The 27,972-nt window shown below is 37.4% G+C and overlaps 1 protein-coding gene across 3 annotated transcripts in view; it reads right to left on the reverse strand.

Moving 5' to 3' along the window:
* The window catches only part of ENPP3 (ectonucleotide pyrophosphatase/phosphodiesterase 3), a 99,836-nt gene that overhangs the window by 20,994 nt on the left and 50,870 nt on the right, over positions 1-27,972 (reverse strand). For all 3 annotated transcript variants that reach the window (XM_050786298.1, XM_050786297.1, XM_050786296.1), the window contains exons 14-21: positions 26,053-26,181; positions 25,641-25,672; positions 16,900-17,027; positions 7,922-7,988; positions 6,310-6,397; positions 4,094-4,272; positions 2,365-2,416; positions 226-380 (exon numbers count right to left, since the gene is read on the reverse strand). In XM_050786298.1, the coding sequence (XP_050642255.1) occupies positions 226-380; positions 2,365-2,416; positions 4,094-4,272; positions 6,310-6,397; positions 7,922-7,988; positions 16,900-17,027; positions 25,641-25,672; positions 26,053-26,181 (830 nt within the window). The remainder of the gene's footprint in view (positions 1-225; positions 381-2,364; positions 2,417-4,093; positions 4,273-6,309; positions 6,398-7,921; positions 7,989-16,899; positions 17,028-25,640; positions 25,673-26,052; positions 26,182-27,972) is intronic.

Genomic DNA, 27,972 nt, shown 5'->3' on the forward strand with positions numbered 1-27,972 from the left:
TAAACATTTTCCATTTTCTCTAGGCAAAACACAATGTGTTCCTCTTTTGCACCCATGTAGCACCTATGAAAACCTTTATGTAATACTTGCACATTGTCTTACAAGCTATAGGCCAATGAGTTCCCTCCCTCTGAATTTCTACTGCAAAACAAAATTCAGTTCTTAGAACATGAAAGGATTATAAATATTTCTTGCCTGCATGGATCAGTGGACTCAGGAACTTACCAACTGGGGGACTGTGTATGAACTCCACATGGGCATCCTCATAGCTTTTCCAAATCCACTGACATATTCCCTGTGGTAAAGGAGACAGTTGTCCACGTTCTTCTGCAGTACCCTAGGCCTCCCAAATGGCAAATTTACTTTCACTGTTGCTGTTACTAAAATTAAAATAACATAAAATAAAAAGATTCATGAAATTAGCAAATGCTTCTTTGCATGTAATAACTACCCATATAATAACTACCACACTCTTATGGCTTATTATATGACAAGTACTCTTAACAAATATTTTACATATTTAACCTCTTTCAATTCTTACAACAATCCTCTGTGTAATTATTATTAATAATAATAATAGTGGTGTTACTACTTAATTTTACAGATTATAAAACTAAGGTTTAGATAAGTAAGTTGGCCAAGCAAGAGCCTAAGCAATGATCTGAAGCCTGCCCTCTGTGATTCCTTATATTTTACAGCTCAGAGGATGTACATGAAGAGGTAAAACCTTCAAAGTCAAAAGTACATACTTTGTAACAAAGATGACCCACTTTAGTAATTGTCATAGGGAAGATGTTGGAATTTTATAAACTTATGTCTTAGAATGTTTATGTCTTTCTAAAACGTATACGTTGAAATCCTAATCCCAAAGGTGATGGTATTAGGAGGTGGCACCTTTAAGAAGTGATTAAGTTATGAGGTAAGACCCCCATGAGCAGGATTAGAGCTTTCATCAAAGAGACCCTAGGGACACCTTCACTCCTTCCACTATATGAGCTCAGAATGAGAAGAAGTCCCTTTATGAAGAATCAGGCCGTCATCAGAAATCAAATCCGCTGGCAACTTGATCTTGGGCTTCCCAGCCTCTAGAACTATGAGAAGTAAATTTCTGTTGTTTATAAGCTACCCAGTCTATTGTATCTTGTTATATTAGGATGGAGCAAAAGTAATTGCGGTTTTTGCCATTACTTTTGAGACCAAGTCTTGCTCTGTCACCCAAGCTGGAGTGCAGTGGCATGATCTCAGCTCACTGCAACCTCCATCTCCTGGGTTCAAGTGATTCTCCTACCTCAGCCTCCTCCGGAGTAACTGGGATTACAAGGGTGCACCATCATGCCCAGCTAATTTTGTGTGTGTGTGTGTATTTTTAGTAGCGATGGGGTTTCACCATGTTGGCCAGGCTGGTCTCGAACTCCTCACCTCAAGTGATCTGTCTGCCTCAGCCTCCCAAAGTGCTGGGATTACAGGCATGAGCCACCATGCCCTGCTGGGTTTTGTCATTGCTTTTAATAGAAAAAAACACAATTACTTTTGCACCAACCTAATAGCAACTGGAATGGACTAAAACAACATTCTATTTTATTTATTTACTTTTACTTGTATGATTCTTAAAAATCCATCAATTAGTGATGGATAAAAAAACCTGCAGGCTATTCATGCCATGGAATAACACTTGGCAGATTATAAGATTATCAAAACAACTAGTACATTTACTGAGCTCTTACCTGTAGACCACGGAAAATATATTAACTCATGTAATCTTGATAGCAACTCTATAAAGTAGGTATCCCTATTTTATAAGCAATGAAACTGAAACAGAGTGAGTTTAGTACAAGAATACTTAAAAGATAACGGGTAATAATAATATTGCTACAGGCCAGGCACAATTGTAAACTCTTTCCATGTATTAACTTTCTAAATTTTTACAACTACATGAGGTGAGTACAGTTATTACAGATGAGAAGACTGAGGCACAGGAAGGCTAAGTGATTTGCCCCAGATCAAACAGCCAGGAAGCACAGAGGTAGTACTCAAACCCAGGCAGCTCAGTCCGCTTACATCTAAGGAAAGGAAATAAGAGAACTGCAGATGAGTCACAACCGCTTCAAGGAATTCGTTTTGTTGTTCCTGGAACCGCTGGAACTACCCCATGCTTATACTGTTGTCATTGTATCTGTTGTGAGGTTTTTTTTTTTTTTTTTTTTTTTTTGTTGTTGTTGTGTTTTTTTTACCTTTTGTATATTGGCAATCAAATCTTTATGTTCAGGAACCTCTATCAGCTTATTTTGGAGAGTCCTAAAAGGGCCACGTTGTGTTATGTTAGGTCTAAATATCAAATACTTAACATGTTTTCTATTGACTTACTTTCTTCTTGGGTGAGATTTAGCATTTGATTCACTTGTTCCAGCTGAATACTCTGCAAGATAACGAGGAATGGGAAAGGGAAGGAAATAAGTCAAAGTAACAGTACCTGTTTTAAAGGGTAATCAAGATTATTTCTGTAGTAATCAATTTAGTGTTATACTGCCAAAGAAGCTAGACTAACTTAAGATTCTGATTCTACCACTATTCAGAAATATAGAGACACTACTGCTCCCTGCACTGTGTGTGTGTGTGTGTGTGTGTGTGTGTGTGTGTGTGAGAGAGAGAGAGAGAGAGAGAGAGAGAGAGACAGAGAGAGAGAGGGAGGGAGAGAGAATTTGCAAAAAGATAATTGATGATGGGGCAAAGCATTCTGATCACTGCTGGAATCAATGACTAAGTTGGGTGACAACATCCCAGTGCTCCTTAAGCTTTAATATGCATACAATCACTTGAGGGTTTTGTTAAAATATGGATTCTGGTTCAGGAAATCTAGGGTAGGGCTTGAGATTCTGCATCTCTAACCAATTTGCAAGTGATGCAGATGCTGGTCCTGCGACCACACTCTGAATAGCAAGAGGCATTCTTCACATAGAACTTGGGATTTGCAGTCAGATAGAACAAGCTTCTCTGGCCTCAGGCAATTTATCTGACTTCTCTGAGCATGCTTTATCTCTAAAATGAGAAACAACATACCCACTAAGTAATGTTATTATTATTTTTTAATGGCAGTTTGATTGAGGTTATCAGGAGCAGTCGGTAGGAAACCCACACCCTTACTCTGATCTTTGCTGTGGATTTGATCTTCATTGAGAAGTTTGCTAGACTTTTGTCCCGTAAAGCCCCTTTGGTTGGTTATTTATTTCTGTGGTATAATGCTATTTTGAAGAATAGAGATTGTGATGTCTTCACCTACTTCTGACTATAAGGAAAAATTCTTACCTGAGGCAGCAGGTGTTTTTATTTAGTTCTACAAACACATTTGGAACTTGGCATCAAATGACCCTGGACATTAATTTTAGCTTGATGGACTCCTGATAACTGGGCTCCAATTTCACTCTGAAATCTCAACCCCATCCAGTTGCTCTGATTCTCACAGGTAGGCTTGGTCCTTATATTTTGAGCTGCTGTTATGACTCCTTGCCCTTGGGCCTCTCCTAGCACTGAAACCTCACCTTATTGAAAGTCTCCTGGAATCTGAAGTCCTGCTCCTGAACTCATCCGAGGGCCTGATCTACTAAAAAGACCTTCCCAGTGTCAACTGTCAGCCAGATTCTTCCCTGCTACCCAAAGGAATACCCTGCGGCACCTACCATAGTGGGTGTGTCAAACAGCAGGCTACAGTCCCTACACCCTCCCAGTTCTTTCTGCTCTAAATAATCAGGCATGAACATCTGATTCATAAACCACAGGAAGAATGGTTTATAAGGATAATTGGAGAGAGCTCGAAGATTACTATATTGAATGGTGAAGGACAGTTAGTTTATAATGACATTAACAATTACCAAATAGTGCTTTCCGGTTTACAAAGCATATTTCCATACTTAATCTTATAATATATGCATTCTCACTTCTTGCTTCCAGATAAGGTTTAGAGAAACCACATATATTTACTAAGTAAATATCCAAGGCAGAACACAAACCTGGTTGTTGCTACCCCAGTTGTCGGCTACCCAGGTCAAGAATAGCTTGCCCCTTTACATTCTTATGGATGCATGAAGTTGTTACTTACATTTTGTAGATGAGGGCATAAACAGCTAAGATTATCTGTGGGCAATGGATTAGCAAAGCCACAAACAGAAAACTTTGACACCTCCTCTGCATGGGATGGCTCATAAAAAGGCACCTTCAGAAGATGGTTTAAACTACCACGGGTTCCGTTGTTTGGTGCTGGCTGAATGCGTAGAAGATCTGTTTTTTGAAAAAACAAGTTCAAAGTTGCTTTATACTGGAAAGCAACAACTCCTTTATGGGAGATGGAAAGAAACAAACACCTACTCTTTCACTCCCTTTAATAAATTCTGCTGTAATGAAGCTATGTACTCCATATGCCATTCAGTTTACTGACTTTCTTCTCCATGGTTTCAAACACTAATCTTGCTAAAGAATAGAACTAGCCAGTTCAGCAGTGCACCTGTAGTCCCGGCTACTCAAGAGGCTGAGGCAAGGGGCTTGCTTGAGCCTAAGAGTTTGAGGCCAGCTTAGGAGACACTGAAACCCCATCTCTTGAAATAAATGAGGAATAGGAACAGTTGCTGCAGATGAACCAGAGGAACTTTCATGAATGGTTTCTGTTTCTCCAAAGAAAAGCTTCCTTAAATCACCACTTTGTTTCATAAGCATATCATGATTTTCTAGCATAAAAAGCTATATTCTTAATAAAAACAAGTTTAAATAAATTAAATAATTTATAATCTTCCTTATAGTACATTTAATTATATTAAAGTTCTCTAAAGATAGACACTTTTAAAAAATGGAACTAGTGAATTTTGCTTAATATTCAGAGAGATTTTTTTCATATTTTTCTATGAAAATATATAATACAAAATACAATTGTATGTTTCATAGAAACATATAATTTGCATGTTTGTGTGTTTCTATGAAACATAAATATTTTACCAACATAGCCTTTTAAATAATTCCTGCCGACTGCCTGCCACTAACAGATCGCTCCTGGAACTGCAGTCCTGTCTAGTTCCTTTTAGCCAGTTCTGCAAAGGGACAAGAGTCCAGACCATAAACCTAGCCGTGCGGATCAAGAATGTAAGTTTTTAAGGCTACAACACACCATTTTAAAAACTGATAGCCGGGCGCAGTGGCGGGCGCCTGTAGTCCCAGCTACTCCAGAGGCTGAGGCAGGAGAATGGCGTGAACCCGGGAGGAGGAGCTTGCAGTTAGCTGATATCCGGCCACTGCACTCCAGCCTGGGCGGCAGAGTGAGACTCCGTCTCAAAACAAAAACAAAAACAAAAACAAAACTGAATACCTTTTGGTCTCTAAGTCACATTCAATTACCACAAAGCAATGACAAGATTAAGAGAGACAGTTGTAAGCATGTTTATGTCCAAATTTCTAAAGCTAACAGTGAAATTGCAGCTTACTCATTGCCTTGCTGGGTAAATAAATGATTTGTTAATACAATGGCCTGCAGCAAGCACGCAGGTAAGAAGGTAGGTTAGGCTTCCTAAAATCCTAATGCTTTAAGGCTTTTCTAACATTGAGTATGATAACAAGTGTCTATCCAGCTAGGACTTTTTCCCCATGTTTTTATGCCAGAGAGCTTCTCTATAATTACGAGAAAATATTTGAGTTTTTAGGTATGTTTCTCTTGCTTTGAAAAGTTGGAAGTATTATTTACCTAAGTTTTATTAAGTTAAATTATCATCTAGTAACTAACTAACAGAAAAGGTTGGTCTTCTGAGATCTAAAGTTTATCATTACTGGCTGGGCTTGGTGGCTCATGCCTGTAATCCTAGCACTTTGGGAGGCCAAGGTGGGCAGATCACTTGAGGTCAGGAGTTCGAGACCAGTCTGGCCAACATGGTGAAATACCATCTCTACAAAAAAATACAAAAAAAAGTAGCCGGGCCTGGCAGTTCACGCCTGTAATCCCAGTTACTTGGGAAGCTGAGACAGGAGAATAACTTGAACCTGGGAGGCAGAGGTTGCAGTGAGCCGGGATCACATCACTGCACTCCAGTCTGGGTGACAGAGCAAGACTACATCTCAAAAATAAAAATAAAGTTTATCATTACTAGTAAAACAAAAATAATTCACTCTTACAGCTGAATAAGTCTGAATAATGAATAATTCTTCCTCATCTTTTTTATTGTCTGCTTTCTCACTACAGAGCATCCAGGCTCTGGGATTCAGTTTGCTACCAATTTCAAATTACATATATTTAAAACTATCCATATTTTGTTGGCAAACTTATTTAAATATACTTACCACACATTAGGTTATAGACTTCAATATTTTCAAATGGTTCAACCTCAGTCTTCTCTTTAAAACTGGGTCCATGTGCCAGAAAGATAGCCTAAGTGGTAATAGTCATATTATTATTAGATGTCATTTAAATTCAAAACCAAATATAGGAAGAGACACAATTTTCCTTCCGTAACTACTCTCCTATTTGTATTAGGCCTCTGTAGGGATTTTTTTTTAGTTTTGAAAATGATTTTCATATTTTGCCACCTGTAATGTTGTACCAATCCCAATCAAATATAGTCAATGCTATATTTACTTCTATCTCTACCTACCTCCATAGCACCTCATATACCAATAAAGTAGGAGAATACAAACAATAGCACACAAGCAGTATCAGCATAATTCTGCAATATGTGCACAATATTTAGTAGAAATTTAATCATATAACATCATATTATCTTTTCATACTGTTTCATATCATTAATCAAATATGTTAATACATGATACAAAAATGTTAACTTTTTTTTTTTTAGATGAAGTATAACTTCCTGATCCACTTATACTTCTCTCTTTCACTTTTGGGATAAAAAGACCTAAATATTTTGGTTTACACTGAATTAATTAATGTTAACTTGATTGTATTATTTATAACAGATCAAATTATTTTAGACTATAAACAATTAGAAGAAAAATATCAAACATAGATAAGCAATTATGTTTTGGTAACAGGTCTGTGTGTATATACATACATATATTAAGATAATCATCAAAGAATTGGAGGCATAGATTTTTCTTGCAATAAGTAATTTAACTATTATATAGTACCCCAATTAATAGTAAAGCTCTTTCTCCAGAGATTGTTTTCAAATATTTACAAAAAGATATAACTCACCATGGCAATGTTATAATAAAAAGAAACATATTCATAAAAGGCCTAACACATTTTTTTTTCTATTTGGAAAGGAGTGTGTGTGTGTGTGTGTTTGTGTGTGACAAATGGAAGTAGATGAGATAACCAGGTTGCAAAGCTTTACCTATGGGGGATTATCAGCTGCCTTCTACTCATAGACTCAGGCACACTCCCAATTTTGGCCCTTTTCAGTGGCTGTTTCTTCTGCCTGGGACACTTGTCTCCTGAATATTTGAAAGGCAAATTCTTTTACCTTTTTCAAGTCTCTGCTCAATGTCAACTCAATGACTCTTACTCTTTCCACCCTATTTAAAGTTGCTCACTGCCCCCAGGGTACCCCCAAATACTCCCAATTTCTCCCTTACTCTCCTTTACTTTTTCTTTATTTCCCACAGTATTTATCATCTGACATAACAAATAATATATTATTTTATTATTCCTACTGTCTGTATCCCCCTCTTAGAATAAAAGCTTCATGAGGGCAGGATCTTAATCTGTTTTGTTCACAGATGTATTCAAGAGTCTTGGACATCGCCTATGATAAAATAGGTGTGCAATAAATATCTGTTTTAAAAAAGCAGTAACTAGGCTTAACACCTGAGTAATGAAATAATCTGTATGACCAACTCCCATGACAGATGTTTACCTATGTAACAAACCTGCTCATTCTGCACATGTACCCCTGAACTTAAAATAAAAGTTTTAAAAAAAGCAGTAAGTTACCTCCATGCTCCTAAACTCATTGTTATAACCATGGTTGCCTCCTCCACAATTTGTATTTGATTTACTCCTATAAAGAAAAAATATTATTACACACTGATCAATATATCGATATGAGACCATATTGTAAGCTTTAATGAATTTTATATAGTTTCTGTAAATTTTATAAGTAAACTTTTTGTCAACAACAGAATAATATATTTTTCTATCAACAACAGAATAAGTACATTTTTATATCAACAATGAATAAATATATTTATTTTCATGCTCAAATTCATAACATAATGGAACAAACAGAAGGGTATGAGAGAAGAAAGGAAAATTCCAGGATCTATAAATCGAATTCAAAAGTCTCTGACTGATAGATACTAACTAAAGGCTAGTAATAAAGGCACAGATTTTTTAAAAAGTGAATTTGTCTTCAAGCTCATGTATGTACCTTTACACATCAATGACTACATGCTGAAGAATAGTTTGGTTAATATGTTATTTTAGCATTTCAATGCTTTAGGAATAAATCTTTGCAACTGGGGAAAAATAGCAATTTCTGTTTTCCAGTGAAGATGTCTAGGAAAATAATATGAAAGCATGAATAAAGAATAGGCAGGGCAAATTAATTATAATCCAGTCATGTGTTGCTTAAGGGCAGGAATATGTTCTGAGAAATGCATTCTTACACAAGTTCATCATTGTGGAAACATCACAGAGTACACTTACACAAGCCTGGATGGTACAGCCTTCTATACACCTGGGCTATGTGGTCTAGCCTATTGCTCCTAGCTACAAACCTGTACAGCATGCTACTGTACTGGATACCGTAGGCAGTTGTAACACAATGGCAAGGATTTGTGTATCTAAGTACATGTAAACATAGAAAAGTTATAGTAGAAATATAGTATAATAATATTATGGGACCACCATCACATAAGCAGTTCGTTGTTGACCAAAAGGTTGTTATACAACACATAACTGTACTTGGTAAAAAGAAGCTAGTATATTCCGTAAATTGAGAGATTATTATTATATAATGTTTACCTTTGTGATTTTCTTCCATTGGCTGTTGCTTTATTATTTGAATAACTTTTCAAATTTAATTAATTCGCTTTTGCCTACATTTTAATACTGTTTTGAATTCAGCAGTATTAAAAATTTTATAAGTAGCTGTTTTTCATATTTGGAAAATAGCAATAAATAATCCTAGATCTTTTAAAGCAACAGTGTTATACTGGGTCAAATTTGGTCTCTGAAGGGAACAAAGGACTCCTATTTCCAAAGGCTGGCCCTAAAAGGTTTCTCTCATTTGCTTCCCCACCCCCACCTCTCACCCCAACGGCAAACACACACACACACACACACACACACACGCACACACACACACACATACACACAAACACACAGACACCACAGGGTTTCTGTTTTTACAAACTCGACTAATGACAGGACAGTAATTTAGTGTTTTTTAAAAATATATTAAACATAAAAACATTTAAAAAATTCATAACTGACTCTAATTCAGTTTAAATAGAAAATAAAAATAAATCACAAATTAAAAAATAAATCACAACTCTGACCAGGCCACACTCACTCAACTCTACCCAATAGAGCGAAGAAAAGAGACACCAGGTAAGTACCTGGAATGGGGAAAGCAAGACAAGTCCTGCTTCCTAAGGAAATTAAGTTTGATACCCTAAGGATGTCACTTCATGTCCTTATCTTAGTTAATTTCAATAAAATTGTTGGCATAAAACTATGACAACAATAGGCTTTATTTCTTTGTTTGTTTGTTTGTTTTTGAGACTAAGTCTCGCTCTGTCGCCCAGGCTGGAATAAAGTGGCGTGATCTTGGCTCACTGCAACCTCTGCCTCCTGGGTTCAAGCAATTCTCCTGCCTCAGCCTCCCGAGTAGCTGGGACTACAGGCATGTACCACCACACCCAACTAATATTTTTGTGTTTTTAGTAGAGACAGGGTTTTGCCATGTTGGCCAGCTGGTCTGGAACTCCTAACCTCAAGTGTTCCACCTACCTCAGCCTCCCAAAGTGCTGGGATTACAGGTGTGAGCCACCATGCCCAGCCCGAACAATAGGTTTTAAAAAGTGTTTTTATTCTTAGCTGGGAATGGTGGCTCACACCTGTAATCCCAGCACTTCAGGAATCCAAAGTGGGTGGATTGCTTGAGCCTAGGAGCTAGAGACCAGCCTGGACAACATAGCAAGACTCCATCTGTCTTTTGTTTTTGAGACTCAGTTTCACTCTTGTTGCCCAGGCTGGAGTGCAATGGCATGATCTTGGCTCACCGCAACCTCAGCCTCCTGGGTTCAAGCAATTCTCCTGCCTCAGCCTACAGAGTAGCTGGGACTACAGGCATATGCCACCATGCCCGGTTAATTTTGTATTTTTAGTAGAGATGGAGTTTCTCCATGTTGGTCAGGCTGGTCTCGGACTCCCAACCTCAGGTGATCTGCCCCCCCTTAGCCTCCCAAAGTGCTGGGATTACAGGCATGAGCCACCACGCCCGGCCTCTATTTTTTAAATTATTAATAAATAAAATTTTTAATTTTTACTGCATAGATATTTGGTTTTCCAATATTACTGGAATTATTTAGTAGGAGGTAATTAAGTTTTAAATTCTGTGTGGAAAGCTAGAATGTTCATTAATGAAAGAAAGAAAAAGGTTTTTTGAACTAAGATTTTTGGTAAATTTTCTAATGCTCATACTATGGTTATTTTTCTATTTTCAGAAAAATCTAGTTTTTAAAAATATTTCCATCTCCTAATCCAGCTCAATTTCAATAAACCATAGTAAATATTGCAAAATTTCATTCAGAAGGAAAAGATGAAAACATTGTTTGAAAAGCTCTAATTTCTATTTATTTCCAAGTAAAAACTTTGGAAATTTGCCCTCTACCTCCTCATGTTCATGTCTAATCATTAATTTAGCTCTGGAAGTTACATATGGAACAATGACAGCTGGCACTTGGAAAATGAGTTGATTTTATCTGTCATAAGTTAGCTCAACTTCCAAGTCCTATATGAAATATTTTGGAACAAATTCTCCATTATCTTCCCCATGTCTAATTAACACAGTTGAAATCAAGGCTGGGGTTCTCTACCACAGCTGGGTAATGGCACAGGTGGGAGATGAGCAAGACTTCTCTCCTGATGCCAGATCAGTTGCCAAGTCCTGTCTTCCTGTGCGGTATCTCTCCTGTTTGTTCTTTTCTTTCCTCTGTAACTGCCACCATTCTTTTTTTTTTTTGAGATGGAGTCTCACTGTGTCACCCAGCCTGGAGTGCAATGGTGTGATCTTGGCTCACTGCAACATCCGCCTTCCCCGTTCAAGCTATTCTCCTGCCTCAGCCTCCTAAGAAGCTGGAATTACAGGTGCCTGCCACCACACCCGGCTAATTTCTGTATTTTTAGTAGAGAAAATACAGAATTTCACCATGTTAGCCAGGCTGGTCTTGAACTCCTGACCTGAGGTGATCCAACCACCTCAGCCTCCCAAAGTGCTGGGATTACAGGCATGAGCCACCATGCCCGGCCTACTGCCACCATTCTAAGCTGGATCCTCTGACCTGAACAAGTTCCCGAATTGATCATCCTGCCTTCAGAACTTCTGAATCTTCCCTCTCAGACACACACACATGCACACACACACACACCCCTCCCCCCCCCACACCCCTAATCTTATTTAACACTGCTGGAAATAAAAACCTATGTTCTAATGAGAACAAACATCAGACAGAATATGATAAAAGCAAGACTATCCTAGAAACTGTGGCTTCTAAGTTAACCATAATACCTTCCCAGTGATGCACTATATACAGTTTCACCATCCCCGTGGCTTCATGGACTCCCTTGGGGCTGCCATCATGCCCAGGAATGGATCACTACATACCTTTCTAACAGGCTTCCCTGTTTCACACTAGACTAGGGGTCCCGAACCCCTGGGCCATGGTCCCACACCTGTTAGGAACCAGGCCACACAGCAGGAAGTGAGTGGTGGGTCAGTGAGCATCACCGCCTGAGCTCCGCCTCCTGTCAGATCAGCAGTGGCATTAGATTCTCACAGGACCATGATTTTTGTTGGGGGGGGGGGGGGGGTGGGTTTTGGGTTTTTTTGTTTTTTTTTGGGGGGGGGGGGGGGGGGGGGGGGGGGGGTTTTTTTTGGTGGTTTTTTATCCTATTGTGAACTGCCCATGCAACGAATATAAGTTGTATACTCCTTATGAAAATCTAATGCCTGATGATCTGTCACTGTCTCCTATCGCCCCCAGATAGGACCATCTAGTTGCAGGAAAACAAGCTCAGGGCTCCCTGATTCTACAATATGATGAGTTGTAAAATTATTTCATTATATATTACAGTGTAATAATAACTGAAATAAAGTGCACAATAAATGTCATGCGCTGAATCATTCTGAAGCCATCCGCCACTTCTCGCCCTGACCCTGGAAAAACTGTCTTCCATGAAACCAGTCCCTGGTGCCTAAAGGGTTGGGGACCACTGTGCTAGACCATCCTCGTCCATGTAGCATCTCGAAGGAACTCTCCAAATACAGATATCCCTGTATTCACCTCAAGCCACCTGTATCTACCAACAGCCTACTTTCTTCAAGATCAAAGTCACACTCCTTTGTCATTTCAGATAAGGTCCTTTGTACACATGACAGCTTCATGCACTCAGTGCTCCAGCAATGCAGAACTACTTGCAAGAACTACTCCAGTTCTTCTATCTGGAAACCTGCCTCCTTCTCTTTACCCTTTCTTGCCCTAGAGCTACTGCTGGCTTTAAAAAGGTGCTCAGGCCGGGTGCGGTGGCTCACATCTGTAATCCCAGCGCTTTGGGAAGCCAAGGAGGGCAGATGACGAGGTCAGGAGATCGAGACCATCCTAGCTAGCACGGTGAATCCTTGTCACTACTAAAAATACAAAAAATTAGCTGGGCGTGGTGGAGGGTGCCTGTAGTCCCAGGAGGTAGTACCTGTAGTACTCAGGAGGCTGAGGCAGGAGAATGGCGTGAACCTGGGAGGAAGAGCTTTCAGTGAGCTGAGATCGCACCACCACACTCCAACCTGAGCGATAGAGCGAGACTCCATCTCAAAAAAAAAAAGGTGCTCTGGGCAGATCATTGAGAGAAAAAAAGGTGCCTTTTGAAGGATGCAGCCTGGCAGTGTTCAAGGTTTGGCAAGCAGATGGCACTTTTGGCAAAAACAATAACAACAACAACAACAACAATAACGAATCCCCTTCCTCCTGCCAATGCAGCCCCCATTAAGGCTTGGTGAGCTGCTGAGCAAAGATTCCATTTCCACTCCCACTCACCTTGTTAGCAGGATGCTACTGTACAGCCCACAGACTGTACATGGCAGACCTGCTGTATGGCAACGTGTATCCTGTCCCATCATGAGTCTTCCAAAACCCAATCAGCAACCACCCTTATCAGGAAGCATTCTCTGATGCTCCTTGACATTCACAGCTGGGTCTGTAATTTTTGCTTCCTTGAGCCTTGTACTTGTGCAATAGTTATCCCACCTGATTATAGTTGTTATCTTCCTACCTGGGCAAAGATCCTTTGGTTGGGTGTTTTGTTGGTTATCTCTAGTTCTTAAAAAGGTGCCTGAAATTTATTTGTCAGTTGCTGTTCCAAAATAAAAAGCTAACATTCACGTTATTTTAAAAAAGCACTTTACTAATACTTCTACTATATCAAAACATCAGGTTTCCCCAAATTAGTAGAATCTAACACATTTTAGGCAAAATAAAGATGATGCAATGCCATTGAAAAAATAGCAAACTGTTACTAATACTTCTACTGCTATATCAAAACATCAGGTCCTTCCCCAAATTAGTAGCAAATCTAACACAGGGGATGATGTATGATGGCAAAATAGACATTTATCCGTAGCTGAAGCCAAAACTGTTGAAATGCTAAAAGAAATTTGCCTATAAAATCCTCACTCTCACCCTCTCAAATTGTGCAAAGGGGACATAGATGCAAATCTAACCTAGTTATGAGCAAAATAATGATTATACTAAAGATGATTGTACTTAACTAGTTATCAAAATAAGCACATTATACTAAAGAGATGCAAATTTGTAAGTAGCCAGAGGCTTGTGTTTTTTTTGTTTTTTTTTTTTTTGTTTGTTTGTTTTGTTTTTTTTGAGACGGAGTCTCGCTCTGTCACCCAGGCTGGAGTGCAGTGGCCGGATCTCGGCTCACTGCAAGCTCCGCCTCCCGGGTTTACGCCATTCTCCTGCCTCAGCCTCCCGAGAGGCTTGTGTTTTAAGAGTTGGAGAGAGTGAATCCAGGATTTAAAGAGATTAGATTCTTTTTTTTTTTTTTTGAGACAGAGTCTTGCTCTGTTGCCCAGGCTGGAGTGCAGTGGTGCGATCTCGGCTCACTGCAGCCTCCGCCTCCCGGGTTCAAGCAATTATCTTGCCTCAGCCTCCCGAGTAGCTGGGATTACAGGCACACACCACTAGGCCTGGTTAATTTTTGTATTTTTTTAGTAGAGATGGGGTTTGAAGTTCTACAATGAACCCATGTGCCTCCACGGAGACGGAAAAAATCGAGCACCATAACGAACAAGCCTTCATGACTAACGAACAGGAGCCAGGACCTCGACATTGCACATTTCCAAAATTACAGAGGAATTTCTATTATCTTGTATGGCAGGGGACTTGTAGAAGCTTTCCAAAAAAACATAAAATGTGAAGATTTACAATGGACTTTTATAGTTCTCCAAAATTAATACTTTTGTAATTTCTTATGTCTGTCTTTACTTTAATCTCAGTTAATTCTATCATCTTCTTTGTAAACTGAGGAGGTTATATTTCCTCGGATGCCCTGTATTTTTTTGCACAAAGTAGATGTGTATTTGAACAATATGGGGTTTCACCATGTTGGCCAGGCTGGTCTCAAACTCCTGACCTTGTGATCTGCTCATCTCAGCCTCCCAAAGTGCTGGGATTACAGGCATGAGCCACCGTGCCTGGCCCAGATTAGATTCTTCACTTGCTCTCTTGTTAAGGCTGTATTCAAAATTTCCTTTGATGTAAATTAGTTTACTTCGTATATTAATGGCAAGAAACTAATAAAACTAGGCTAATCCTGTGTTACAGATGAGAAAAATTAGACTCTAAGATATTAGTTTTTCCTAGTTCCCACAACCTAGCCAGGTGGGGAGCCTGACTGTGAACTCTTGGGTTGCAGTTATTTTAACATTTCAGTGCTGGTTTTTAAAAGAATAAACAGCTCACCATTTGAGATTGGGTATTAATGCATGATACCCAGAGGTATTTGGGTGGGTGAGCTCTCACTTTATAGCCCTTTCTCCTGTACCAGTGACCTAACTTCTTTGGTGTTAGACTCTCACCAGTAAATATTTGCAGAATGCACCCCACCTTGGACATATATTTATTTATATATTACATACCTAAGTTACTAAAAATTGTATATAATATTAGTAGAGCTTAATTTCATTCACATATTTAAGGAAAATACTTTCTAGAGTATGTCCAGAGCCACAGTACACAAAGGGTTAATGAACTTTGATCCCAAAGAGAGGGGTCCGCGCCATCTAGTGAACCAGTGTGAAACTGCACTCTCAGGCCAAACAGGTTTCCAGGTTATTTTGTAGAATAGGCTCAGCCAAATTCCCAGTTCCTGATCCTGAACGTTGGAGCCTAATTCCCTTGTCCCTTGTCTTCTTTCATCTCCTTTTCCTTTGCTTTCCTTTCTTTTCTTTTTTTTTTTTGATGGAGTCAAATACTAATTTGATCTGTTGCCCAGGCTGGAGTGCAGTGGTGCCATCTTGGCTCACTGCGACCTCCGTCTCACGGGTTCAAGCAATTCTCCTGCCTCAGCCTCTCAAGTAGCTTGGATTACTGTGCCACCATGCCTGGCTAATTTTTGTATTTTTATAAATTTTTTGTATTTTTCATCACGTTGGCCAGGCTGGTCTTGAACTCCGGGCCAAAAGTGACCTGTGCACATTGGCCTCCCAAAGTGTCATCTCCTTTTTCTTTGTCAAACATCTCTTAGCCACTGTATTGCCATTGTCATTCTATCCCCCTGGCATTACATTCATACATATTAAATAGGCTAGAAAAATGCCGTAAAGTCCAGATACTTTTTATATCTACTTATGCATGAGGAAAAAAGTGCTGGTATGAAATTCAAAAATAGGAATTGTCAGTTTAGCTATCACAAAGTGTGTATTTATTTGTTTGCTGGCTTATTTTCAGTTTTTTCCACTACAGTACATGAGAGCAGGAGACAGATCTGTATCTCAAATGCTTAGAGCAGGGCCTGGCGCATACATGACAAGCATACAATAAAACGTTGAATCAATGGATTAATTGGTTATTTAGGATGGAGTAAGTCATAATGTGTAATAACAATCACTTGAAATGCAGAACTGCTAAATAGCATGCACAAAGTCAAAAATGGTTTTTGTTTTCTCTAAGCACATTTAAATTTTGCAAATGTTTCAATAATCAACATAAATTACAATTATAAATAGTAATAAGAAATAAATGTTACAACTAATTCATTAGCTTGGTCTTACAGCCCTATATGTGCTCTTTTATAAAAACCACAAAGATGACAAAGGTCTTAAAGAGTTGTGTAATCACTCACTCTCTATCAGGCTGAAAGACAGCTGATATCATCTGTCTGCTGCCTTAATGGACAGCATAGTGGGGGTAAGAAGGTGCTGGCACTTACAGTCCCTGGGCACAGTCTTAGCCTTACCCCTCATTCTCACCTATATTGTGAAGATAAGGATGCTAAAATCAGCAATCTAATAACAATCACTTCAAATGCAGAACTGCTAAATAGCATGCAAGAAGTCAAGAAAATATCAATGCTCAGGAAAATTCACAGTGATGATAATAGCAGGGTAAGGTTAAGTAGACTTATAATGACAGATGGTTGTTAAAGGCATTATGAGATAAGCAAATAGATACACGAACCCAACAGCCAGCCATTGTCGATCCACAAAGAGATGAACTTTGTCGATTCTGACGTTCTTGGCATAGTGTAGTCGCTTTGGCAAATCAGGAGTCAAATAGGGTTTGAAGTGCTGATCGGGTTTTCGGCACTGAAAAGCAAGTAAGTATTTCTTTATGATACATAAGATATGCAAATTAATTTTAAAAGTTCATCTTCTACGTCAATTTATGAAGCACCTTTTAAAGGTAAGAGGATTTCAGCTTGGCTGATACAATAGGAATATTAAACCTATTATCAATGTAGTCAGATTCCCTGGTTATTACTTTTATCATTGCAATGATAATCAGGTTGCAATTAAAAATCTGATTTAACACAGGAGGCAGAGGTTGCAGTGAGCCAAGATCATGCCATTGCATTCCAGCCTAGGCCATAGAGTGAGACTCTCTCAAAAAAATAAAAAATCTGATTTAAATTATGAGTTAATGTTTTCAGTTTTTATTCCTGGTGGGGGGGTGTATGTGTGTATAACCATATATTATATATAATATATAACCATATATATTATACATAACTATATATCATATATAATGTATTATATATAACTATATATCATATATATCAATATATCACATATCATATATACATATCACCATATATAATATATAATATATGACTATATATTATAAAATATATTATATATGATTTATGGTTATATATTATATATTTCACATATAATGTATACTATATAACCATATATCATATGTAATGTATACTATATAACTATATATCATATCATATATATCCATATCATATATAATGCATAATATATACTATATATTATAAAATATGATATATGATATATGGTTATGTATTATATATAGTATATATGCATTATATATTTATATTACTATATCATATATAATATATAACTATAATATTATAATATATAATATATAACTATATAATATATGATATATATATAATATAATAAACTATATTATGTAATATATAATATTATAATAATATATTATATAATATATAATATTATAATAAATATATTATATATATATATAATATATATATAAACTATATTATATATATATATAATATTATAATAAACTATATTATATAATATATAATATTATAATATATATATATATATATAATATTATAATAAACTATATTATATAATATATAATATTATAATAAACTATATTATATAATATATAATATTATAATAAACTATATTATATAATATATAATATTATAATAAACTATATATATAATATATAATAATAATAAACTATATTATATAATATATAATATTATATATAAACTATATTATATATATAATATTATAATAAACTATATTATATATTATTATATAATATATATATATATAAAAACTATATTATATAATATATATATATATATATATATATATATTATTATATATTATATAATATAGATTATATAACCATATACCATATATCATATAGAACTATATAATATATGATATATGGCTATATTATATATATATATAATATATGATATATGGCTATATCATATATCATATATAACCATATATATTATATATTAAACCACTATAAATTACCCTCTTTTTTAACAGAAATGGACAGACATCTAGATTTAGAGAGACAATGACAACTTTTGAGTCTAAATTACATATAAAAATAAATACCATATTAGTAGATATGAGTAAAAAAATTTAAAAGTAGTTTTAAATTACTTTAAAATGAAATTTTTCCTATTTCCTCATCTTCTTATTTATTTTAAACCACAATATATCATATATATCAAGTGTGTGTCACTTTTAATTTACTTTAATTGCACAAAAAAGTACTTTCCAACAGACTCAATTTATCTTTTAAATAACCTACATTTGCTTAGTTTTCCAATCAAGTCAATGGCTTTTGAAACCTATTATAGTCTCTCTATTTGTAAAAAATATCGTGGGTTCCTTACAAATTGGAGTAAAATTTTGTTTCTTTAATAATTATGACTGTATGGTATATTTTAAAATTGTAGAAATGCAAATCACATTGGTATCTATTTATGTAAAAGAAAAATGAGGTAATGAGAAGTAGAACTACAAAGGAACTTTCTCTCCCTCATGACCATTTTGAGAAACAAGAAGAAAAACCGTAAACAAAGAAAATGAAATTTTTCCTATTTCCTCATTTTCTTATTTATTTTAAACCACAATATATCATATACATTAACAAGTGTGTGTCACTATTATCTCAGGTACAATTTAGATAAGAAAAATAAGAGAAATTATGAAGCACATAATTTACACAAACAAAATTTAAACAAAATACAGACAGTGGGAGAGCAAGGAGAGTTTAGAGAATAAAAGAGGAAAAACAAAAGTATATATTGCAAACATATTTTTGCCAGTTTTTCTTGTCTATTTTGGTATATTTTCCAGGCTTCTTATGCTTCTACTGTTTTATTTATCATTACTTCTTTCTTAAGCCAATATTTTTGTAACTTGCAGGCAGGCACAAGCTGGCAGCTGCCGAGTATGCAGCTTCCCCCAAGATGCAAGGGATCAACTATAAATTGTCCCTGTGTGTAATCCGTCACACTTTCCTGGCGTTTGTGTAGCCAGAGTAAATCCAGAGAAAACCAAAGGCACACTGCCTACCTGCGAAGAAGTACCAGTGATTCTTTGCATTCGAGAATTTGGAATGAAGTCTCCAGAGTTGAGATACAATTTTTGACTTTTTTCTTCTCTCTCTCTCTCTCTCTCTTTTTTGACTGAGTCTTGCGCTATCACCCAGGCTGGAGTGCAGTGGTGTGATCTTGGCTCACTGCAACCTCCACCTCCTGGGTTCAAGCAATTCTCCTGCCTCAACCTCCAGAGTAGCTGGGATTACAGGTATCCACCACCATGCCCGGCTAATTTTTGTATTTTTAATAGAGAAGATGTTTCACTATGTTGACCAGGATAGTCTTGAACTCCTGACCTCAAGTGATCCACCCACCTCAGTCTCCCAAAGTGCTGGAATTACAGGAATGAGCCACCAAGCCCGGCCCAGTTTTTGACATTTTATCTCAGAATAAATGGTAGTGATGTCTCTCATGTAGTCAGAGTGCTGTAGAACTTAAAAAGTTGCCACTTCATGCTTGGTTATGTCTGTCCAAAATAAACTCAATATAGGTCCACAGAACAGCACTGCTGGGAATACTGTACTACCACATGAAATACTTTCCTGGGAAGGATGGACTATGTGAAATGGTAGTTCATTTCTTTGGGGCTCTGTAACTCCAGGCCCAGTCCATATCTGTGATGCCATACAATGGATTTCCAAAGCCGGCGATACTCAATCCCCTTTCACAACTGGGATTATTAGAGATTTACCCTTCCTCACCAACAGAGCTTCAGTTATGGGGATCATGAGGTGATGAAACAGAAAGAAAACCATATGTGGATTTAGAGAGTGCGCATGTTGAAACTTCATCCACTCAGCATGAACACATTGCATGTATACACTTCACCAGAAGAGGGGGCAAGAATGTCTACAGTTTTTACTCAAGCCCAGCATACTGGAAGGTGTTGAGAGAAAAGCAGAGTGATCATCACTGTGAAGAATTTCTGCTCTAAAGGCCATTCTACTTGAAACTTGCAGTGGGTCCCAGATTATATTAACCAGTCTTTGCTCAGTGTTCATCTCCAGTCCTTCGCACTCCATCCTCAGAGATTTTACTCTACAGGCATACCTTGGAGATATTTTGAACTCAGTTCCAGACCACCACAATAAAGCAAGTTGTATGAACTGGTTTTCCAGTGCACATAAAAGTCATGTTTACATTATACTATAATCTTTTCAGTGTGCAACAGCACTATGTCTAAAAAGTACATACCTGAATTTTAAATTTCTTAATTGCTAAAAATGCCAATGATCCTCTGAGCCTTCAGTGAGTTCTCATCTTTTTGCTGGTAGAGGGCCTTGCTTTAATGTTGATGGCTGCTGACTGATCAAAATGGTGGTTGCTGAAGGCTGGGGTGGCTGTGGTAATTTCTTAAAATGAGACAAAAATGAAGTTGGCTGCATCAGTGGACTCTGCCTTTCACAAAGTATTTCTCTGTAGCATCCAAAACTGTTTTATAGCATTTTACCCACAGTAGAACTTCCTTCAAAAGTAGAGTCAATCCTCTCAAGTCCTCTCAAAGCTGCTGCTTTATCCACTAAGTTTATGGAATATTTTAAATCCTTTGTTGTCTTTTCAACAATGTTTATGGCATCTTCACAGGGTTAGATTCCATCTCAAGAAACCACTTTCTTTACTCACCCATAAGAAGCAGCTCTTCATCTGTTCAAGTTTTCTCATGAGATTATAGCAATTCAGTCACAGCTACAGGCTCTAGTTCTCTCTCTCTCTCTCTCTTTTTTTTTTTTTTTTTTTTTTTTGAGACAGATTCTGGCTCTGTAGCCCAGGCCGGAGTACAGTGGCGTGATCTCGGCTCACTGCAAGCTCCGCTTCCCGGGTTCACGCCATTTTCCTGCCTCAGCCTCCCCAATAGCTGGGACTACAGGCGCCCACCACTGCGCCCGGCTAATTTTTTGTATCTTTAGTATAGACACGGTTTCACCATGTTAGCCAGGATGGTCTCAATCTCCTGACCTCATGATCCGCCCTCCTTGGTCTCCCAAAGTGCAGGGATTACAGGCATGAGCCACCACGCCTGGCCTCTCTTGCTATTTTTACCACGACTGTAATTACTTCCTCTGTTGAAGTCATGAACCCCTCAAAGTTATCCAGGAGGGTTGGAATCAATTTCTTCCAAACTCCTATTAATGCCGATATTTTGACCTCCCACAAATCACAAATGTTTTTAATGGTATCTAGAGTGGTGAATCATTTCCAGAAGGTTTTCACTTTATAATACTTTGCTCAGATGAGAGGTATTATTTATGACAATAGTCTTATGAAATGTATTTCTTAATGAATAAGACTTAAAAGTTAACATTGCTCCTTGATCCATGGCCTGCAGAATAGATGTTGTGTTAGCAGACATGAAAATATCCATCTCCTTGTACATCTCTATCAGAGCTCTTGGGTGACCAGGTACATTCTCAGTAAGCAGCAATCTTTAGAAAGGAATCTTTTTTTCCGAGCAGAAAGTCTCAACAGTGAGTTTAAAATATTCAGGAAACGGATGCTATAAACAGGTGGGCTGTCATGCAGGCTTTGTTCTTCCATTTGCAGAGCACAGGTAGAGTAGATTGAGCATAATTCATAAGGGTCCTAGGATTTTCAGAATGAGCATTGGCTCAACTTCAAGTCACCAGCTGCATTAGCCCCTAATAAAAGAGTCAGCCTGTCCTTTGAAGTTTTGAAGTCAAGCAATGACTTCTGTTCTCTAGCTATGAAAGTCCTAGATGGCACCTTCTTCCAATGGAAGACTGTTTCCTCTACATTGAAAATACGTTGCTTAGTGTGGCCATTTTCATCAATGATCTTAGCTAGATCTTCTGGATAACTTACTGCCGCTTCTATGTCATCACAAATACTTGCTGCTTCACCTTGCACTTTTCTGTTATGGAGAAGGCTTCTTCTTTTTTTTTTTCTTTTAGATAGAGTCTCACTCTGTTGACTAGGTTGGAGTGCAGTGGCGTGATCTCAGCTCATTGCAACCTCCGCCTTCCGGGTTCAAGCAATTCTCCTGCCTCAGCCTCCCAAGTAGCTGGGATAACAGGTGCCCACTACCATGCCGGCTAATTTTTTTTGTGTATTTTTAGTAGAGATGGGGTTTCACCATGTTGGCTAGGCTGGTTTCAAACTCCTGACCTCAAGTGATCCATCCGCCTCAGGCTCCCAAAGTACTAGGATTACAGGCGTGAGCCACCTCACCTGGCCAGAAGGCTTCTTTCTTTAAACCTCACTAACAAACCTCTGCTAGCTTTAAACTTTTCTTCTGCAACTTCCTCACCCATCTCAGCCTTCATAAAGTTGAACAGAGTTAGCGTCTTGCTCTGAATTAGGTTTTGGCTTAAAAGACTGTTGTGGCTGGTTGATTTTGTATCCAGCCACCAAAACTTTCTCCATGTCAGCAATGAGGCTGTTTCACTTTGTTATTATTTATATATTCACTAGAATAGCACTTCTCATTTCCTTCAAGAACTTTTCCTTTGTTTTGACAATTTGGCTAATTGTCTGGTGCAACAGGCCTAGCTTTTGGCCTATCTTAACTTTCAACATGCCTTCTTCATTAAGCTTAATCATTTCTAGCTTTTGATTTAAAATGAGAAATGTGTAACTATTTCTTTTACTTTAACATTTAGAAGCCATTGTAGCATTACTAATTGGCCTAATTTCAATATCGTTATGCCTCAGGGAATAGAGAGTCCAGAGGAGAGGAAGGGGACGGGAAGGGAAACAGCCAGTTTGTGAAGCAATCAGCACACACGTAACATTTATCTGTTAAGTTTGCCATCTTCTGTGGGTAGGATTCAGGAGGCCCCAAAACAATTACAATAGTAACATCAAAGATAACTGATCACAGATCACCAGAGCATATATATAATAATAATGAAAAATTTGAAGTATTGTGAGAATTAACAAAAGGTGACACACAGACATGAAGCGGGCACATGCTGTTGAAAAAATGGCACTGGATAGACGTGCTCAATGCAGAGTTCCCAGAAAACCTTCAATTGGTAAAAAATGCAACATCTGCAAAGCACAATGCAGTGAAGCACAATAAACCAAGGTAAGCCTGTAGCTGCATACCCCCTGTACTCAAATAGTTATAGTCGCATTGCAAACAATAGTGAACTCATGAATTTCATGTAGCAGATGTATATTTGTGAATATATTTTAAATATATAACTATAAAAACTATTCCATCATGGTTTTGGCTTGCATTTTTCTGAAAATTAATGACGCTGAGTATTTTTTCACATGTTTGCTGGCTACTTGTATGTCTTCTTTTGAGAAGTGTCTCTTCATTTCTTTTGCCCGCTTTTTAATGGGGTTATTTGTTTTTTGCTTGTTGATTTGTTTAAATTCCCTATAGATTCTGGATATTAGGCCCTTCTTGGATGTGCAGTTTGTGAATATCTTCTCCCATTCTGTAGGCTGTTTGCTCTGTTAATAGTTTCTTTGGCTATGCAGAAGCTCTTAGTTTAATTAGGTCTCATCTGTCTATTTTTTGTTTTGTTGTAATTGCTTTTGGGGACTTAGCCAAAAATTATTTGCCAAGACCCAGGTCAAGAAGGATATTTCCTAGGTTGCCTTCCAGAATTTTTATAGTTTGAGGTCTTACATTTAAATGTTTAACCCATTTTGAGTTAATTTTTATATATGGCAAAAGGTAGAGGTCTGGTTTCAACATCCACATGGCTGGCTAGTTATCCCAGCACCGTTTATTGAGTCCTTTCCCAATTGCTTGTTTTTGTCAGCAAATCACAACCACAATGAGATACCATCTCACACTAGTCAGAATGGCCACCCCTCAAAAGTCAAAAAACAATAGATGCTATGGTGAGGTTGCAGAGAAAAGGAACACTTATACACTGTTGGAAGAGTAAATTAGTCCAGCCACTGTGGAAAGCAGTCTAGAGATTTCTCAAAGAACTTAAAACAGAGATATGATTCTACCCAGCAATTCCATTACTGTGTATATACCCCTCCGCCAAAATAAACCATTCTATCAAAAACACACATACACTCATATGTGTATTGCTGCATTATTCATAATAGCAAAGACATGGAATCAACCCAGGTGCTCAACAATAGTAGATTGGATAAAGAAAATGTGGTACATATACACCATAGAATACTACACAGCCATAAAAAAGAATGAAATCATGTTCTTTGGAGCGCCATGAATGGAGCCGGAGGCCGTAATCCTAAGCAAATTAACACAGGAACAGAAAACCAAATACTGCATGTTCTCACTTATAAGTGAGAGCTAAACATTGAACACACATGAACGTAAGTAGGTGAACAATAGACACTGTGGACCACTAGAGGGAAGAGGAGGTGTGTGGGTTAAAAAACTACTTATTGGGTACAATGCTCACTACCAGGATGATAGGCTCCATATTAGAAACCTCAGACTCACACAATATTCCCATGCAACAAATCTGCACATGTACCCTCTGTATCTAACATGAAAGTTGAATTTTTTTAAAAAAAGTTAATAAAAGCAAACACTGTAAAGGTAAAATAAATATAAATAAATAAATAACAAAACTATTACAGAAGACCATTCCAGGTCTCTCCAGGAGTAGTGAATTGTACTTTCAAAAATATTGCTTTAAGATATCTGGAAGTTTCTCTACTTATTTATTTACAATTTGGGATGTGGGAACAAATCAAAAGCAGTTGCAATTATAGTAGTGAGTAAAGAGATTATCTTTTTGACTTGTAAAAAAAAAGATCTGTAAGAGGTGTAATTCACTATCCTCTTATACTAGTCACACAAAAAATTGTGCTACCTGAAGCTAACGCCACCCTTTTGAATGGGACATCAGCCCTTTCAATATAAGCCAGGATTTAGTGCTACTATTATTGCAAACTAATTTCTTTGGATGTGTCTGCTCCAAAATGAAAACAACTAAGATAAAAGCAACTAATACACATATAAAATAATGTTGATGGAAGATTTAAAAAATAAATTCCAAGTAGCTTAGACTTAGAAATATAAAATATGAATTTCTCAAAAACCCAGATTAAGGTCATTGCATTAAGTTAAATATATGCATGAAGAATTTTGTATACTTACACTGAGGTTTCTAACAATTTCTTCAGAATTAACTGTTTCAAAAGAAAAAGAAATAAATGACATTACAATTGATAACGAACAAATGCAAAGAATGTGAACCACTCAGATGAATTTGATACATTCATTTATTAATAACTATGATCCGGTAAAATTAAATTAAAAGTTATTTCAAGCAAAGAATTATTTTAGTATTTAGAACACAGTAGGATACATTTCAACTTAACAATATTAGATATTACCATAGACTTTATAGAATGTACTTAAGCATGGGAATTTACCACTTGTTTCTGTGTGGTCTTCTCAAGAAGTCAGTAGGGAGTCTGATAATCCCAACTTCCTCTCAGAATTAGAGAACTATGGTTATTCATTTTCAGTTTTACCCTTTTTTTCATATAGGTGTCTTCATACTTACAACTAAAAAAGTCATGAGGTACATTAAGAGCTCTGATGCGGGGGGCAGGCCCTTCGTACATGTAGAAATTTATTCTGGGAAAATAGTCAGTCATGTATTCCATCTTGTTACAATAAGTCTGGTCCATTCCTGAATCAAAAAATCATCATAACAATCCACTGAACATATATAAATGGCAACGGTTGATTTCCGTGTCAAATAGAAGACATTTTATGTTACAGATCTCAAACCAAGTTTCACTGAGAAGTTACACAATTCACTCTATTACTTTACTGTGGCAGAAAATTGTGGCAGTGGAGAAGGGTCATGTTTGAGGGAAGCACAGATGGGTATTATAAACAGATCATTTGTTCAACGTATAATAGATTAATGGAAGTAATTCTTACTTTTAAAAGTATATTATTTAGGCTGTGGCTCGCACCTGTAATCCTAACACTTTGGGAGGCCGAGGTGGGCGGCTCACTTGAGGCCAGGAGTTTGAGACCAGCCTAGCCAACATGATAAACCCCATCTCTACCAAAAAATACAAAAATTAGCCAGACATGGTGGCGTGGTGGCGTGCACCTATAGTCCCATCTACTCAGGAGGCTAAGGCATGAGAATCATTTGAATCTCAAAGGTGGTGGTTGTAGTGAGCCGAGATCATGCCATTTACATTCCAGCCTAAGTGACAGAACAAGACTCTGTCTCAAAAAAAAGTATAAAGTAATTTAAATTTATATAAGGAGTATGTGCTATAAAAAGATTTGGTAGTTAACTTTTTTTATTTGAAGATTTTTCAGACTGCATATAATTTTTTTTTTTTTAGATAGTCTTGCTGTGTTGCCCAGGCTATAGTGCAGTGGTATGATCTTGCCTCACTGCAGCCTCTGCTTCCCAGGTTCAAGCGATTCTCCTGTCTCAGCCTCCCGAATAGCTGGGACTACAGGTGTGTGCCACCACACCTGGCTAATTTTGTATTTTTAGTAGAGACGGGGTTTCACCATATTGGCCAGGCTGGTCTCGAACTCCTGACCTCAAGTGATCCACCAGCCTCGGCCTCCTAAAGTGAGGGGATTACAGGCCTGAGCCATGGTGTCTGGCTTGCATATAAATTATTATTTTAATTAATTTCTTTTAACAAAATTACACAAAAAGTTTCTGTTTAATTTTAAAACAATAGGGCAAAGTGTAAGGGAACAACCTTAGAAAATTTAAAAATACATTACTATGTTTCCCATTATCTGGATGCTCTAAAATATGAACAAAAGTTCTACAGACACACTCTTTTTCCTCCTCATGCCCCATGGCTGGTCCCTTTACAGATATTGGGGCTTGACTTTAAATGTCCTCCTCAAGAAGACACTTTGACTACCCTAGCTAGGAAAGATCTACTCCGTATCTAGGAAAGTACCTAGCATTGACTAGGCACTTAAAAAATATCTGTAGAGGCCAGGCGCGGTGGCTCACGCCTGTAATCCCAGCACTTTGGGAGGCCGAGGTGGGTGGATCACGAGGTCAGGAGATCAAGACCATCCTGGCTAATATGGTAAAACCTTGTCTCTACTAAAAATACAAAAAATTAGCCAAGCGTGGTGGCAGGTGCCTGTAGTCCCAGTTACTTGGGAGGCTGAGGCAGGAAAATGGCATGAACCCGGGAGGCGGAGCTTGCAGTGAGCCAAGATAGCCCCACTGCACTCCAGCCTTGGCGACAGAGCCAGACATCATGTCAAAAAAAAAAAAAAAAAAAAAAAAAAAATCTGTAGAATGAATGCATATGTACTTCAAAACTGTTTGAATGCATTTTGCATGAGGTTGGAGAGGGTGTCCCCACTGTTTCACTTCCTTTAACATTCAGGTTAATCAAAATCAAGAGTTAACCTCAAGTAGAGAAATGTGAGGTGACAGTAACTTTAAAGATGAAAAGCTATGAATAAATAC

The sequence above is a fragment of the Macaca thibetana genome, chromosome 4 (assembly GCF_024542745.1).
Source record: "Macaca thibetana thibetana isolate TM-01 chromosome 4, ASM2454274v1, whole genome shotgun sequence".
Lineage (NCBI taxonomy): Eukaryota > Metazoa > Chordata > Mammalia > Primates > Cercopithecidae > Macaca > Macaca thibetana.